General features: G+C 51.4%; 1 protein-coding gene across 1 annotated transcript in view; it reads left to right on the top strand.

Annotated features, from left to right (window-relative positions):
* LOC119114292 (peroxidase) overlaps positions 1 to 13586 on the top strand; it is a 43651-nt gene that overhangs the window by 16908 nt on the left and 13157 nt on the right. The window contains exons 4-5 of the mRNA XM_037238489.1: positions 1577 to 1835; positions 2098 to 2303. Coding sequence (XP_037094384.1) covers positions 1577 to 1835; positions 2098 to 2303 — 465 coding nt within the window. The remainder of the gene's footprint in view (positions 1 to 1576; positions 1836 to 2097; positions 2304 to 13586) is intronic.

Raw genomic sequence — 13586 nt, 5'->3', positions numbered from 1 at the left:
TGACTACCCTTGACATATCAGATCCGGGACGGACCCTGGTATCCTCTGGTATCTGGTATCCGCCAACAGCTGGGACGGGACATCCCAAAGCAGTGCTTAAAAGCGAACCTCAACAGTCTCAACTGCGCTTTCGGTGTGCTGCTGTTCGGGTGCGAAGAAGGAACCGGCAAGTCTTCCATTCTGTCTTCTGGATGAAAGCTGTTGGTTGCGTCCTCATTTATTTTTATCTTCTTTCATCTTATCTTTGTCCACTTTCATTTGCATCCAGCTGCGTCCGTTCCGAAAGTGAGCCAGTCGCCTTTTGTTTAGCTCACAATAGCATTGATGCCGACCTTGGTCAGTATTGATGACGACCGGATTGGATACTGAGCCTCTGGCACTGTTCTCTGAATGTCCCATCATTCAAGAGAGCGGGCTTCGAACCTAAAGTCACATGCTTAAATTGCATTTGACAGCGTTTCCGCTGCGATAAAAGCACGTTTAGTTTTAAGTGGAGTAAGGGAATGTAGGATATACTAGTGTGCATATTACGGACCTTTCGAAGGGGCTCAACGAATTGTGATCATTTAACGAGGTTCATACCGTCACGCAGTAGCCCGTGTGGTCCGGCGCTGTGGGTGCTGTTAACATCACCCGGTCAAACCGCACTCGTCTGGGAAACCAGAGGTACGGGGTTCGATTCCCCGCGGTGCCCGCCCTTCTTGCCAGGGTGAGAGGCAGGCGACGCCATATAGCCTCAGCAGCTGAGTGCGCCGTAAACCCCCAGTGACACACACACACACACACACACGGTCAGACGGCACTCAGTCAGAGCGGTAGCGCTTCCGGGACGTGCGTGACCTCTGGTAGCGTCACCAGCCAACAGCTGACGTATTGGGTCCCTGTCGAGAGTGCTACCGGCCATCAACACTGCTGATGCCTCTTTGTCACCAATAGCGCAGACTCCCCCGATCTTCTAAGGCTACCCGACCCACTCAGTTGTACAAACCCTGACAATAACCCTTGACCCTCACAACTGACGATTGTTGAGCGGCGGTTTAGAACCTGCTGCTGGGCACAACTTGGCCTTCACAACTGACAGCAACTTGGCCTCACACCATAACTGGCATTGCTGATACTGGACTCCTTACCATTCGCTGCTGATGTTTCATCAGTAGAATGTGACCCCTGGCCCCTTTCCACTGCTGTCCATCGTTCACATTTTCCATTTTTACCGGGGCATTTTCCTCCACCCCCGATCCCTGCCCTGACCACTGCTCGTGACCTCTGTCTCTGACCTGTCCTTGCTCCTTGCTGCTAACCTTGGCCCAGCGCGGTCTTTGACCTCTGCTCCTGGACTCTGCCCCTTACCCCTGCCGCCTGGCCTCTACCTTCGGCCTCTGCCCCTTAGCCTCTACCCTTGGCCTATGTCTCGTGGCCTCTGCCCCTTGGCTTCTGCCCATTTGCCTCTGCCCTTTGGCTTCCGCTCTTTGGCCTCTGCCCTTTTGCCTTCACCCCTTGGCCTATGCTCCTTGGCCTCTGCCCCTTAGCCTCTGACCGTGACCTCTGCCCCCGACCTCTGTCCCTGTCCCGACAGAGCCGGACCACCTACTGGGCGCTGTGCAGCCGCTGGAGGTCTCGAAGCCGTACCTGAACTCGGTACGAAACCACAGTCTGCTGCGGCTGCAGCAGCTGCAGCGGCTGGAGCAGCGGCTTGTACGGCAGGACGTGCTGCCGCCGCCCGGCTCGGCCAGCTTCCGACACCAGCAGCTGTTCCTGAAGACGCACGAGACGGCGGTCCGCGGCGCCAGAGACGGCCTGGTGAATGGCTGGGCCGGCAGCCGTATCAAGCATGAGTGAGTGAGGGAGCCAGGGGAAAGGGTTGGGGGGTGGGGTGCAAGGAGGCGGTTGTACCGGCTCAGTGGGAGCTTAGCTGTGTTGGCTGCGACGGCGGTAAAGCATATGGGAGCGAGGGTTCAGAGTGGCTTATGCGGCTTCATCGTCAACGAGCGGTAGTTCGCCGCGAGTGGATCAGCAACGGCGCCCCGTGACGAAGTTGCTCTTGCTCCAGCGTGAGGCCACAGTGCACCCACAGCGTCCGCCCTCCGTGTCCGACAGCCACAACATGACGAGGCGGTGGTTTGAGCGGACGCGTCAGCTGGTGCCGGTGCGACAGCCGGCCTCCTGTCGCGTGCCGCCGCCCACCTGCGACGCCAAGGCGCGCTTCCGCACCGCCGACGGCAGCTGCAACAACCTGCGGCATCCGCGCTGGGGCTCGGCCTTCACCGCCTTCCGGCGCGTCATGTGGCCCGACTACGAGGACGGTGAGTGGCCGCGAGCCAGCCGTGCGCCCTGCGCTGGGCCCGCGGCGACCGATCCGGGGCGTCGCCCTAGACGTCGCGTCTTAGTCGAGCCCGGTGGGGAGAGGCAGACCTGCGGTGTGAGCAAGGCGGTGGCATTGATGGGGGGGGGGGGGGGGTACTTGTTGCTCTGCTTGTGTGATAGGGGTGGGGGTAGGGGATGGGGTTAGGGGTGAGAGACGTATCGTGATGATCTGGTGTTTGTACAGACACTGGTGGGTCGACTGCTTGCAGATTGTGTTGTCCCAAGTCCTCAGTCGCATGATTGTTCTTGCCCCAGAACACAAAAGACTTTGTGATTATAGTAATATATGGGGGTTGTCACACATCTCCGTCGTGAGTAATCAAGCATTGTAGTTTTATTCTAAAACACGTTTTAGCACAGAATGTGCACACATTCCCACAGCGTTCATCAAAGCGTGGTAACGTTAGTGCTTTATATCGGGGTATATGGTTTATTAAATTGGCATCAGTTCTGCCTGCAAAACTTCAACTGTCTACTTCATGCTCAATGTCTGTAACACGCCCTGCTTTGAAGCTGACCGGTCAACGTAGACGGAAAAGTTCGATTGCGCCGGTTGCGTCGGTGAGGAAGAGCTGTTGGGATTACAACGTCAAAATCGTCGCATTTATTGGGAAATGTCATGAATGGGTTTTGCGTCGGCCTCCGTAAAAAGCGACCAAGAACTGGGAGGCGGCCTCATGAATAAATATAATGTGTATTGGGAATTTGACCGCTGGGCGTAACCACCACTTTGGACGGTGGCATCCGGTGTTTCTTAGATAATTTAGTAGACTAATTTTGTTATTGGACCATGGAATGGTGAATACAATAACAACCGTAATTTTAAGTCGTGGTTGCGTCCATGCTGTGACCTGGACATCGGACACGAACAGGAGGTCACTTGGCCAGCTTTGTGAGCGTCACAGAAGGGAAGGCCCGAGTGTGAGCTGGATTGTTTGTGACCCTGCCGGGGAGTGGCATGAGCAGGAGGCGTCCCGCTGATAATCTGTGAGGCTGATAACGGTGAGGCGGTGCCGGCCTCCCTGGAGACGAGATAAGAGATGACACGTGTGAGAGAAGAGACGAGACGGGTGAAATGATGGCGGCCTTTGGTTGGCGGCACGAAAGATCCACCTCTGATCTCTTTGCGCTCGTGTACTATCCTAAATTGGGGCGACAGTCACTCTTCACTATATCACTGTGTCACTACCCTATTCGCTATGTGCCCTATGTTAATGAGAGTGATCGTTTGGATATAACAATATGTGCGCTCATATTTGCTATGTAGTTGCGCAAACCTAACGACAATTGTCTGACCTTTAGATCTCTACATCTCACTGTAGTCTCACATAAGAGCAAAGCTCTGCCCATTGTACCCAAAACCTTTGAGAACAAAATCATGATAGCCATGAACTCAGTGGCAAAGTTATCTGGTCACATAAGTTTACCGATCATAAGTAATATGGTCCGGTTATCATGGGCTTAAATATAAGATTCCCTATGGTTTAGCAACGATAGCCAATGTCACGTGTGCTGCTGGCGTTTTAGTTAATGAATGAGATGCAAAGAATCATCGGCTTGGCACGAAGCAGTTTGACCGCCAAGTATTTTCGAGCTTCGTCGTGGTCCGTGAGGAGTGACTGCAGCAACCATGGGGGGGGGGGGGGGTAACGCAAATATATTGAGGCTAGTCCGCTGTGTCGTAAAGCGTAGGTTACTCACATGTTGGCACTTGCTCACGTAAGAGTCGCACACAATCGCGTGATTGGGCATACGCACATGACGCATTTGCGTGCAACTACGTTCACCACATACTTAAATGTCTGTACCAAGACACAGCTGTATCTAGGCTTTGTAACACCGTGATATTAGACTTCGCAACATTAAAATGCTCACATGCGCTGTTACTGCAACGCTTCTTTGCGGGTCACGTGACACTCGAGAAGTTGATGGTCGAGGCTTCGCCACGGCCGTATGTACGTAAGGTACGCATGCACATGAGGTATAAGGTACGGGGTAAGACACGTCCATAGATATTAGAGACATGCCATCCAGGGCACGTCGAGCTGCTAAGGACCGGGATGGACGCCTCTGAGTCGAGCTGGAGGCCGATGTGCACGGCCCCCAAGACTGGAACCGTTCCGGACCGCCCGTCTGCCCGGCCGGACCGGGCGCCAGACGATGTCCCCGCTGCTGGACGGCTGGCGCAGACACTCGTCGGCCCGCTTGTCTCTGAGCGCTGCAGCCGGCCGTCCAGGCCTCTCTCGTCTTAGCGCGGGACGCGGCGGTCCATGTGGAGGGCCCGGAGCGTGCCGCTAGAGAGGCGACATACACGGGGCACAGCGGCCTGTGTAGAGGGCCCGGAGTGTGCCGCTCGAGAGGCGACATCGACAGAACTCGCCGCCATCACCCTGACGTGAGGATAATCGTGTCGAAAATCGCTTCGGATCGTGAGGGAGAAGTTTTTCAGAGAATTGTTTTCAACCAGTTGATCGAAGGAGTTGATTACCAACAAGCGAAATGGGCCACATTGGATCAGTGAGTCAGCAAAACAACCCGATGACTGACAAAGCTGTTCAATGCCGTAGCCAAGATGCAAACAAAAGTGTGATAGATTCCAATGCATAAAGGCTGCCTCCTTGAATTCTATATTTGTTCAATCAACTTTTAGTAAGGTAGTGCGATGTGTGCATGAAGACAACACTCAGAGCGGGACTGCGTTATTACATGACAATGGCCTGTGAACAGAAATCAAGTTCTGATCAAAAGATCACTCGAGAAATATTTATCAGCGCGTTACTTACACAAGAGAAAAGGTACCATGCAACAGGCTTCACCGCAAACGACCATGTGCGCTTCGAACACATCAAACTGTGCGAATTGTCCGACGTTTAGACTTCTCTTAGTTATGGATGGAGTAAACGTCCTCTCATGCCAGTAGCTTGTGTCGATTTTCTGCCGTTGCCAACACCTTGTTTCATGAATCTTGGACCAGCTGGCGCACATTGACCTGATGGGTTTTTTGTCGTGTGCCGGTGTGAGTTCTGTTTCCGTTGTTTTGCTACAAGAAGGTTCCCGGCTGGTAAGACGCTTGCCGGCCTGCCAGTTCGCGCCCCCTCCCTCCCCCCCTCCCCCCCCACCGCCTCGCCCGGGCGACCTTGACGCCCGGCGTCCGGATCACCAACCTAGACGCCGCCCGCTGGACGGGGTCCCCGAGATCAATGCTGCAACAAAACCATCTTCCGACGGGAGTGCTAGAGCATCACTTCTACTGTCAATGCTTGAGCGCGACATCAGTGCGACACTACGAAACTTATACAACAAAAATGCATATTCGTCATCGTTTTACTGCAGAAACTTGTGCAGGCCTTACTTATGCATGACGTGAGTTCCACTGCAAAGACTCACACGCGACTTTAGTACGACACGACAAAATTATAATTCAAAAACCTGCACCCGTTATTACGTCTACTGCAAAAACGTACACCGTCATTGCTCATACGCAGCATCGTTTCAGCGGCAAATACTCATACGTGACAATAGTGGTACACAATGAAACTTATGCTTCAAAAATGCATAACGTTTATTTTTAACCGCAAAACAGATGTTTTTACGCATACGCAACATTACTTTTGCTGCTAATTTTTGCCGTGGAATGCTAGATGTGTACACCTAGCGTGGGTGTAGGAACAATTCCCAGGCTAGAAGGGTGCCCCAGCTCGGCAATACTGCAACTCCGTATTCGTGGTTCTGGTGCAAAGCTTTTTCTTTTTTATGCTAAGTAATTTTTTGATTCGTTGTGTCTGATTTAATGCGTTTAAGCAAAGGCTGTAGTTTGGGTTGCCAGACCTTGATGACGGGTGTAGCTTTTTAAGTATTAGTTTTGTCGCGCAGCACTAGAGCCTTATATAAGTCACTGTAGTGGAAGTACTATTGCGTTTCAATGAACACCGAACCGCAGCTGTAGTTACGTATTTAGCCGCGGGCCCTGCCCACCCCCATCTTCGATGGGAAGACGTCTCACATTCATTCTATGTATGTTGGAGCAGCTTTGGTCGTCTTTCCCGGATTAGCTCTCAAACTTGTTTTGGAACGCCATGGCAATGCATCAAACGTTTTTTTCAGTGACATTGAGCTATCGCCGTCGTGGGTCTGACGGCCGCAGTGTTTAAGGTAGCAATAATGTACCATCATCATCTAGTGGCCACCCGCACTCCGATTTCTCCATATCAGGTGGTCTCAAGCGTTTGTTCCCTTAAAGCTTTTGGTTTGAGTACTAGCGTCTATTAGCCGTGGATTACGGCCTGGACTGTATTGCACAAATGTCGCATATAAGTATTACCGAAGAAGTAATATTGTTGAGAATTAAAGCCTGTAGGTTTTAAGCAGACGTAATTACCTGCAAAGCTTTTTGAAAAGCAGTTTGCAATTCCCTTCAAAGTATGTTCTCTACCACTATTGTCGACATATAACTCGCTGCGGCGGGATTTAGGTCGCATGTAAGTAGAAACCGCATAAGTCTTTGCTGAAAAAAATAATGACGGCTATATGGTTTTGCAGGATAAGTTTTGTTGTGTGACACTCGTTTCATGTTTGAGTTTTGCAGTAGACATAAAGTCGCGTGTAAGCAAAGATTACAAGTTCTTGCAGGAGATAAATGACGTGTAACAGCTTTGAAATACATATTTTGCCTGTAGCACTTAGTCGTGTATGAATCTTTGCGGTATAAGTAATGTCGCGTTTAAGTAAAGTGCGCGCAAGTTTTTGTGGTAGAAGTACTGTTGCGTATAATTGATGTCGTAGCACTACTGTCGGGGGGAGTTTTTACTGAAGCACTAATGTTGCTGACATCCGCTGGACGGCCAACGTCTATATTACAGTTGGTGACGTTTCCGCTGGACTGAGGTTTACGGTTCACCTTTGTGGGGTGGGGCGTTATTTTTGTATTTATCATCCGCATATGGTAGTTATGGATGTAGTAAATAATGTAGCTACTGTACACGGCTCAAAATGGGCTCAGATGAAGAGTTATAACCGGGCTTCAGAAATGAAGCAAAAGCTTTTGTTTTGATGCTTATCATGTATATCCCTGGTCCAATACGTCCTGCACTTGTCTCGATTAACACCGAACGTGATTTTGCCTTTCGAAAGCCTAACGACATTACATGGGAGCATGACGATTGCCATCTTGTTCACAAATGTGTCGGCAGTTCTGATCACAAACTGGGAGTGAGTGGAGTTCTGAGGCAACTTGAACAGTAAAACAGGACACCATAACCGGCGGCCTGTGATTAACTGGATGAACAGGTGACCGCGCTCCTGCGTACACTCGTTGCATGGTGCCCGTGGCTGGCGAGATTCGCGCCGCTCGTTGTGGGAGAGTCGTGCGCGTCATGGTGTATGAATAGTGAAGTGCATGATGTATACGCCTAATGACCGTTGAGCTATTGCGAAGGAAGGTATGCCATATGGCTGTTTAACAAGGCGTGTGCAATTAAAACCAGCATTCAATTACCACACTTTGCCTCATTTTGCAAATGTTTTGCTGGCCTCTATGGGAGTTAAGAAACTTATTGGGACGAGGTTCAGCATGGATAGGTGTTCTCAAGTAACTCCTCGTAGAGAGCATGTGGTAAAGACAACTTGCATCCCTTCACCTCAGCCATAGCGTCTATCTCCTGACGCTGAGTGGCCTCGCATTAGCTGAAGGGTCGACTAAGTTCTGCTTATTGCACCTTGTGCCAATCCTTCAGAGCCGGCCTCAATGCTTCTCACAGGTGATCAGGAGCGCTACCCGTGGCTCGACCAGATAGTGTTCCACCTGTTTGACAATGCGGAGGCAATGCTCTGCCAGAGCGATCAGTGGTGGAAGCTCCGAGATGCGACCTCGTGCGGGGGTGCTTCGGGTTTTGCGGTCGACTTTGTTCGAGCGCACTCGGACGCGGGGCGCAATGCGAGATAACGACATCGCACGGTGTCGACTGGTGCAGTCGCGGGAGACGGCGGCAGTCACTCGCCCACCACCGGCGTTTGATGTTTGCAGCGGCCTTCTTGACGGCAAACACTCCTGTTGACCGGGGCCTTCGCGAACGCTCTTGTGGTATGGGTATTCGGACCTTTTTCCAATACTCTTGAATCAGCGGCTGCGCGGTCAGTGCTTGAGCTTGCACGTGGGTTGCCCAGCCGTAACCACGGGCGTAGCGCTACGGTCCCAGTGACCGGTCAAGTGCGTTTAATGAGTGCCCGGCCGGTGCAGACCAGGCGGCGGCCGGCCGGCCACAGACCACAGACCACTCGATATCTGTCTGGCCAACCGGCCGGGTTTCCACACCCACAGCCCGACCCCCAGCGCCGACAGCGGAAGGTACCTACACGATCGTGGACGCCCCGCTCCCCTCCCATCACGAGCCTCCAAGCCTTTGCCGGCTGAAGCCGCCGCTGCCCGGCCGGTGGGCCGGGAGTTGCGACATTACCGGGCGTGTGACCTTGACGTGTGACCTTGATATGAGGTGTCGTCTCCTTGGGATCTTGCCGTCAACGGCTCAGCAGTATTGGCGCCGGCAAGGTTGGCTGCATCAATGCAGCTCAGCATTTCCCAATGCGAACAACCCGCACCTGCCAGCCAGCTGTTGAAAGTAATGACGTAAGATTGACTTGTTCAGCTTCATTACCACCGGTACTGATCCGGTAGCGGCGGTGGTGCAGTGGTACCAGATGGCCGCATTGGTCAGCGCGCGCTTGATCACGTGTCAGGACGGCACAGTCAAAGGTCAGATGTCGCAGCAGCCCCAGACTCGCCCTCATCCCTGAGCCGCCATGAACAGTGGCAAGGCACAGACGGTCTGTGACGTAGGAGGGAAGCTGGGGGGTATTTGACCAACGACTTGGGTTTGCAGGCTCCGTGGGGATTAACATTCGGAATACGCCCAAGAGGCCATACGGACAGATTTTGGCCGCTCATGGCTGTCCATATCATCCGACAGTGATGGAAGGAACACGCTTTCTTAGATCCGAGATAGGACTATCAATTTTTTTTCGGGCAGCGCGGTTAAGTCGAATGAAAACCTGAATGGTTAGACTGGTTCATACTCTCGCATGCTGCGTACGTTAAGAGCCGTGGGGACTAGGGACCGAAACAAGTCTTCTGTGATAAGGGCGTGTAATTCTAGTGGTGCACACGTCCTCTCTGGTATGCAGGGAATCACACGTTATGTAACGCAATGCATGAACCTTCTAATGCAGCACATGTCGTGGGCATTCAGAATTTCGAGCAGGACGCCTGAAAAAAACGTATAACTCAGTCAGCCACAAGTATAATGAGTACCAAGACCAAATTGCACGACGTTCGCAAACCAAAATGCTCACGAAATAAGCAGCCTACACAACTATTTGGAGCTCAAGCCATCAAACCCTAGACAATCTTCAATGATGGAAAAAACAAGTTGTGCATCGCGCAGTGATCGCCGTGCATGGTGAAAAATGACATGTAAAACAAGATATGAAAATCGTCCTCAAATTGGTATCAAACAATGTACCCCAAACAGGAAGTCCTCAGCAGCATTCCGAAGCGAATATGTGTTAGGACCTACCATTGGCACCATTCAAGAGCACGCGGTCGGCGGTCCGCCCTCCTCCCTGGCGCTGCGCGAGTGGTGGGCTGCCGCTGGGGAGGCAGGAGTGGACGCACAAGGACCGGTCCTGCAGTGGACGGTGCCACGGATGGCCCCCAGCCGTGCCTCGCCAGAGCGGCCTGTTATGTAACGCTTACGTAAGATGCCAGACTGCTGCAGCCTTTTTGCCGGAAGGGACGGCCGCCCAGCGCGTGCAGACGTTGCGAGGCAAGGTGCACAGAGTGATAACAGATGGGGACGTTTACTGCTGTGTTGACCTCGCTTCTTCGTTGCAGAGGTCCGTGCTGTCCAGTCAGAGAGCTAGCCGGGCTGCTGGCTGTGTCCAGCCTCTTGTTTGCCAAAGTGTGCAGGTTTGCGTATCCGGTAGTGGGGAATGCGCTGATCAGATTCGTGTGTGCCAGCCTCGGTCAAACGCTGGCTGCGGGTTGGTTGGATTCCTGTCTGTTTGAACATGCCGAGGCGAGTGTATTGGACTCAGCGATGATGTGACCCGCGTGGCATGACATGGCCACGTGAACGCTACCTTTTATGTGTGCTGGCATGGACGATGCGCATGTCACGATGCCTTTCAGCGGATTTCTATCGGCCAAACATGAAAAAACTGACAGTTTACTTTGGGCACGTGGCTGCAAGATCCTTGTTTTTTTTTTGCAGGGGGAGGGGACGTCTGCTTTCTATCAACAGCATGTCAGTCGGTGCATTGACCACGTTTGTCACGCACACATATTTGACTAACAAAATTTACGATTTATACCTCTGTAACTTTACCTGTACGGCTGAAACTGAGACTAAGGTGATTTTAAACAAAACTTTTTCCAGTTCACCTCCGGATTCTGCGTGGAGTTAGAATAAAATATAGGATTTTGTGCACTAACAAAGGTATAATACGCGGTAACTAATATTCCTCTGGTCACTTAAATCTCGTCCATGTACAAAAGCCTGTACAATTTCTAAAAAATGGAACGCTTAAGTTCAACATCATGGTGTACAAAATATGTTTGCCAATGGCCATTGGATATGCTCCGCCCGTCGCTGCACTACCGGTGAATGGGGCGCGGTTCCCCACCGGAGTGTTAGGGCGGTGGACTTTCTCCCGCACCGGCGAGGCTGCTCGTGCTATCCCCAGATTGCCCGGTTGAGTTTCTTTTCCCGGGTCACGAGGTGATAAACTGGTGGTCTCACACCAGGGCCAGGGGCAAAACCAAACCCTCGCTGGTTTGAATGACAGTCTTTACGGGCCTGATCCTCGCCGAGTCCTCATCTGCAGTGTTCTTTAGATTCCTGTGGATATGACAGACGGTCCGCGCGGTAGGGTTTGGCGTCAAAAAGGCTGTGAGGCGCCTTCGTCGTTTGCCTATACTCAGCTCACATCCACAAGTTTGGCTGGCAAACCGAAAAATGACCCTAGGCTCACCTGAGGGTATGCGAGATAAGATGAAGCTATTCCAAGTAACTTTTCGCTCAAAGTAGATAAACGTGTCATTATGCATTAAACTGAAAATCGGAAATCAGCCCTTTTGGCTATAGATAGCAGTGCACACCCTCGTTAATGCACAATGATGACGATGCCGTCTCGACATTTGGGGACTTGGGGTCCACATCTAGAAGTCGTTTGAGAACGCCAACATGGTTTGCAGGATTGTATATATATATATATATATATATATATATATATATATATATATATATACATAATGCTGCAAATAATTACTCACGAATCGGCACACATGTATGACATCATTGTTGTAATCTGCGTCTAAAAACATTCCAAAAACTAAGGAACATACAGATTGACAGTTACCTAGCATGACATTGGAAACGCCATTGCTATAAGATATGTAATTTCATTCGAGCACGTTAGCTTATGAATGTAAAACAAAAAGAGGTTCATCGTTTCACTCTTACCTCTATGGTATCTAGTCTCAATTAAGCTGTTTTGAATGCATTAAACACGGTCTTTATCTACATTTTGTGCTCTCAAAATGCGGCACAACGCAGTAATCCATCTGTTGCTTACTTCATTGCTCTAGGCTGCTTTGTTCGAGAGTCATGAATTTTTACACCCCCGTAACCGTGCTAGAGCACTGTGCATTTGCGTCCGCCCAGTGCCTGACCCCGCTCCTGATACCGTCTGTGGACCGCCGAGCACGGCTGAGTAGATGGAGCACGTCGAAGTGGACCCCATGGCGTTTGCAGACGCCCGACCCTGGTCGAGCGTCGGATGTCGTGAGCTCAACTCATGTAGCCGGGAAACCGCGCCGCCAGCTAACCATTGGAGAGCTGAGGGTGCTTGGGCTGCTTGGGCTGCCGCTAACCATCCATCCTTCGCCGGCTATGTGATGTGCAGAGCTGCCGAAACATTAAATTGCGGCATAGCTGACCATTTGGTAAGCCTATTTTATTGCCATTATTATCTCCCGGCCTGGTCCCGCAAGGGAATGCAAGGAAATGACTGTTGCGGTAGCTGGAGGGGATTAAGTTCAGACAGCACGTGACCTCGTTACGCTTTTATGGCTGGTTGTGTGTGGTCGGTAATCATCTAAAGGAGGAAGTCTGTGCAGGAGCGATTTGTGGTTTTCCGCTAATGCATAGCCCTGCAAGTACCTGTATACGATGAAGCATGGGACCGAGCTGTATTTGGCTAAAATAATAAAGGTTCTTTTCTTAATGATATGGAAGCCATATTAGACTTGAACCTTCATATGGTGATGGGGTATGTGTTCAAGTTGATTTTTGAGGACGAGAGGAATGTTTTTCTTCGCTTACAGGGCGCACTGGATATTTTCTTTTTTTGCTACCGCCACATCCGTGACTTTTTATTCTTTAGAGAGGCTTTCATCTGTTAAGTATACGGCGACATTAATTCAACGTAACTAATCCACTTATGCTGGCTATAGTTATTCCTGACCTGGACTGGCGTGGTAGGTTAAGGCCGTGCTTCCGTATCGAAATACACCCGTTCCGTACCGAAAACCATACGCATAGTTTCCATGCGTTAGGTAGCAATTACCAGTAAAGGACAGCGAAGCTACAATATTAATATAATTGAGCCTCACCTCGATCACAAAGAAGGCAAGTCAATGTGTGTCATGCGCGTGGATTCACGACTAAGCGTAAGACCCCAAGTTCCGCAAGTTACCGGCGGTCCCCCGTCCGCACGTGCTCGTCGTGCCCTCCTCCCTCGTTGTTTTTCCTCCTCTGGGACTCTGTACGCTGGGACCACCGTCTATGTGGTGAAAGGTGCGCTGCCGTGACATGCATCCCAGGCTGAGCTATGCTGGCAGTCGGGAGCTTAAGGCAATATCGCTCGGGACAGGCTATCTCGATGGCCACCGAACCGCGTGATGTTTCTGTGTAGGGCAAAGGACACGCCATTAGGGGGTGGGGATGGTTCTCGTTACCAGGTGGTTGACTCTCGTTACTAGGGGACGTCTCTCGTTACTATGTGACGACCTCGTTCCTAGGGTACAACTCCTGTTACTAGGAGACGGCTCTCATCACTGGGGGACGGTTCTCGTTACTAGGGATACGTGGCTCGTTACTCGGGAATGACTCGTTATTGGGGAACGGCTCTCGTTACTAGGGGACGGCTCTCGGGACGGCTCTCGTTAC

This window comes from Pollicipes pollicipes, unplaced genomic scaffold (genome assembly GCF_011947565.3).
Source record: "Pollicipes pollicipes isolate AB1234 unplaced genomic scaffold, Ppol_2.1 Scaffold_7262;HRSCAF=8765_pilon_pilon_pilon, whole genome shotgun sequence".
In the NCBI taxonomy this organism is placed as follows: Eukaryota; Metazoa; Arthropoda; class Thecostraca; order Pollicipedomorpha; family Pollicipedidae; genus Pollicipes; species Pollicipes pollicipes.
The sequence above is the reverse complement of the archived record's forward strand: the minus strand, read 5'-3'. Positions and strand labels throughout refer to the sequence as shown.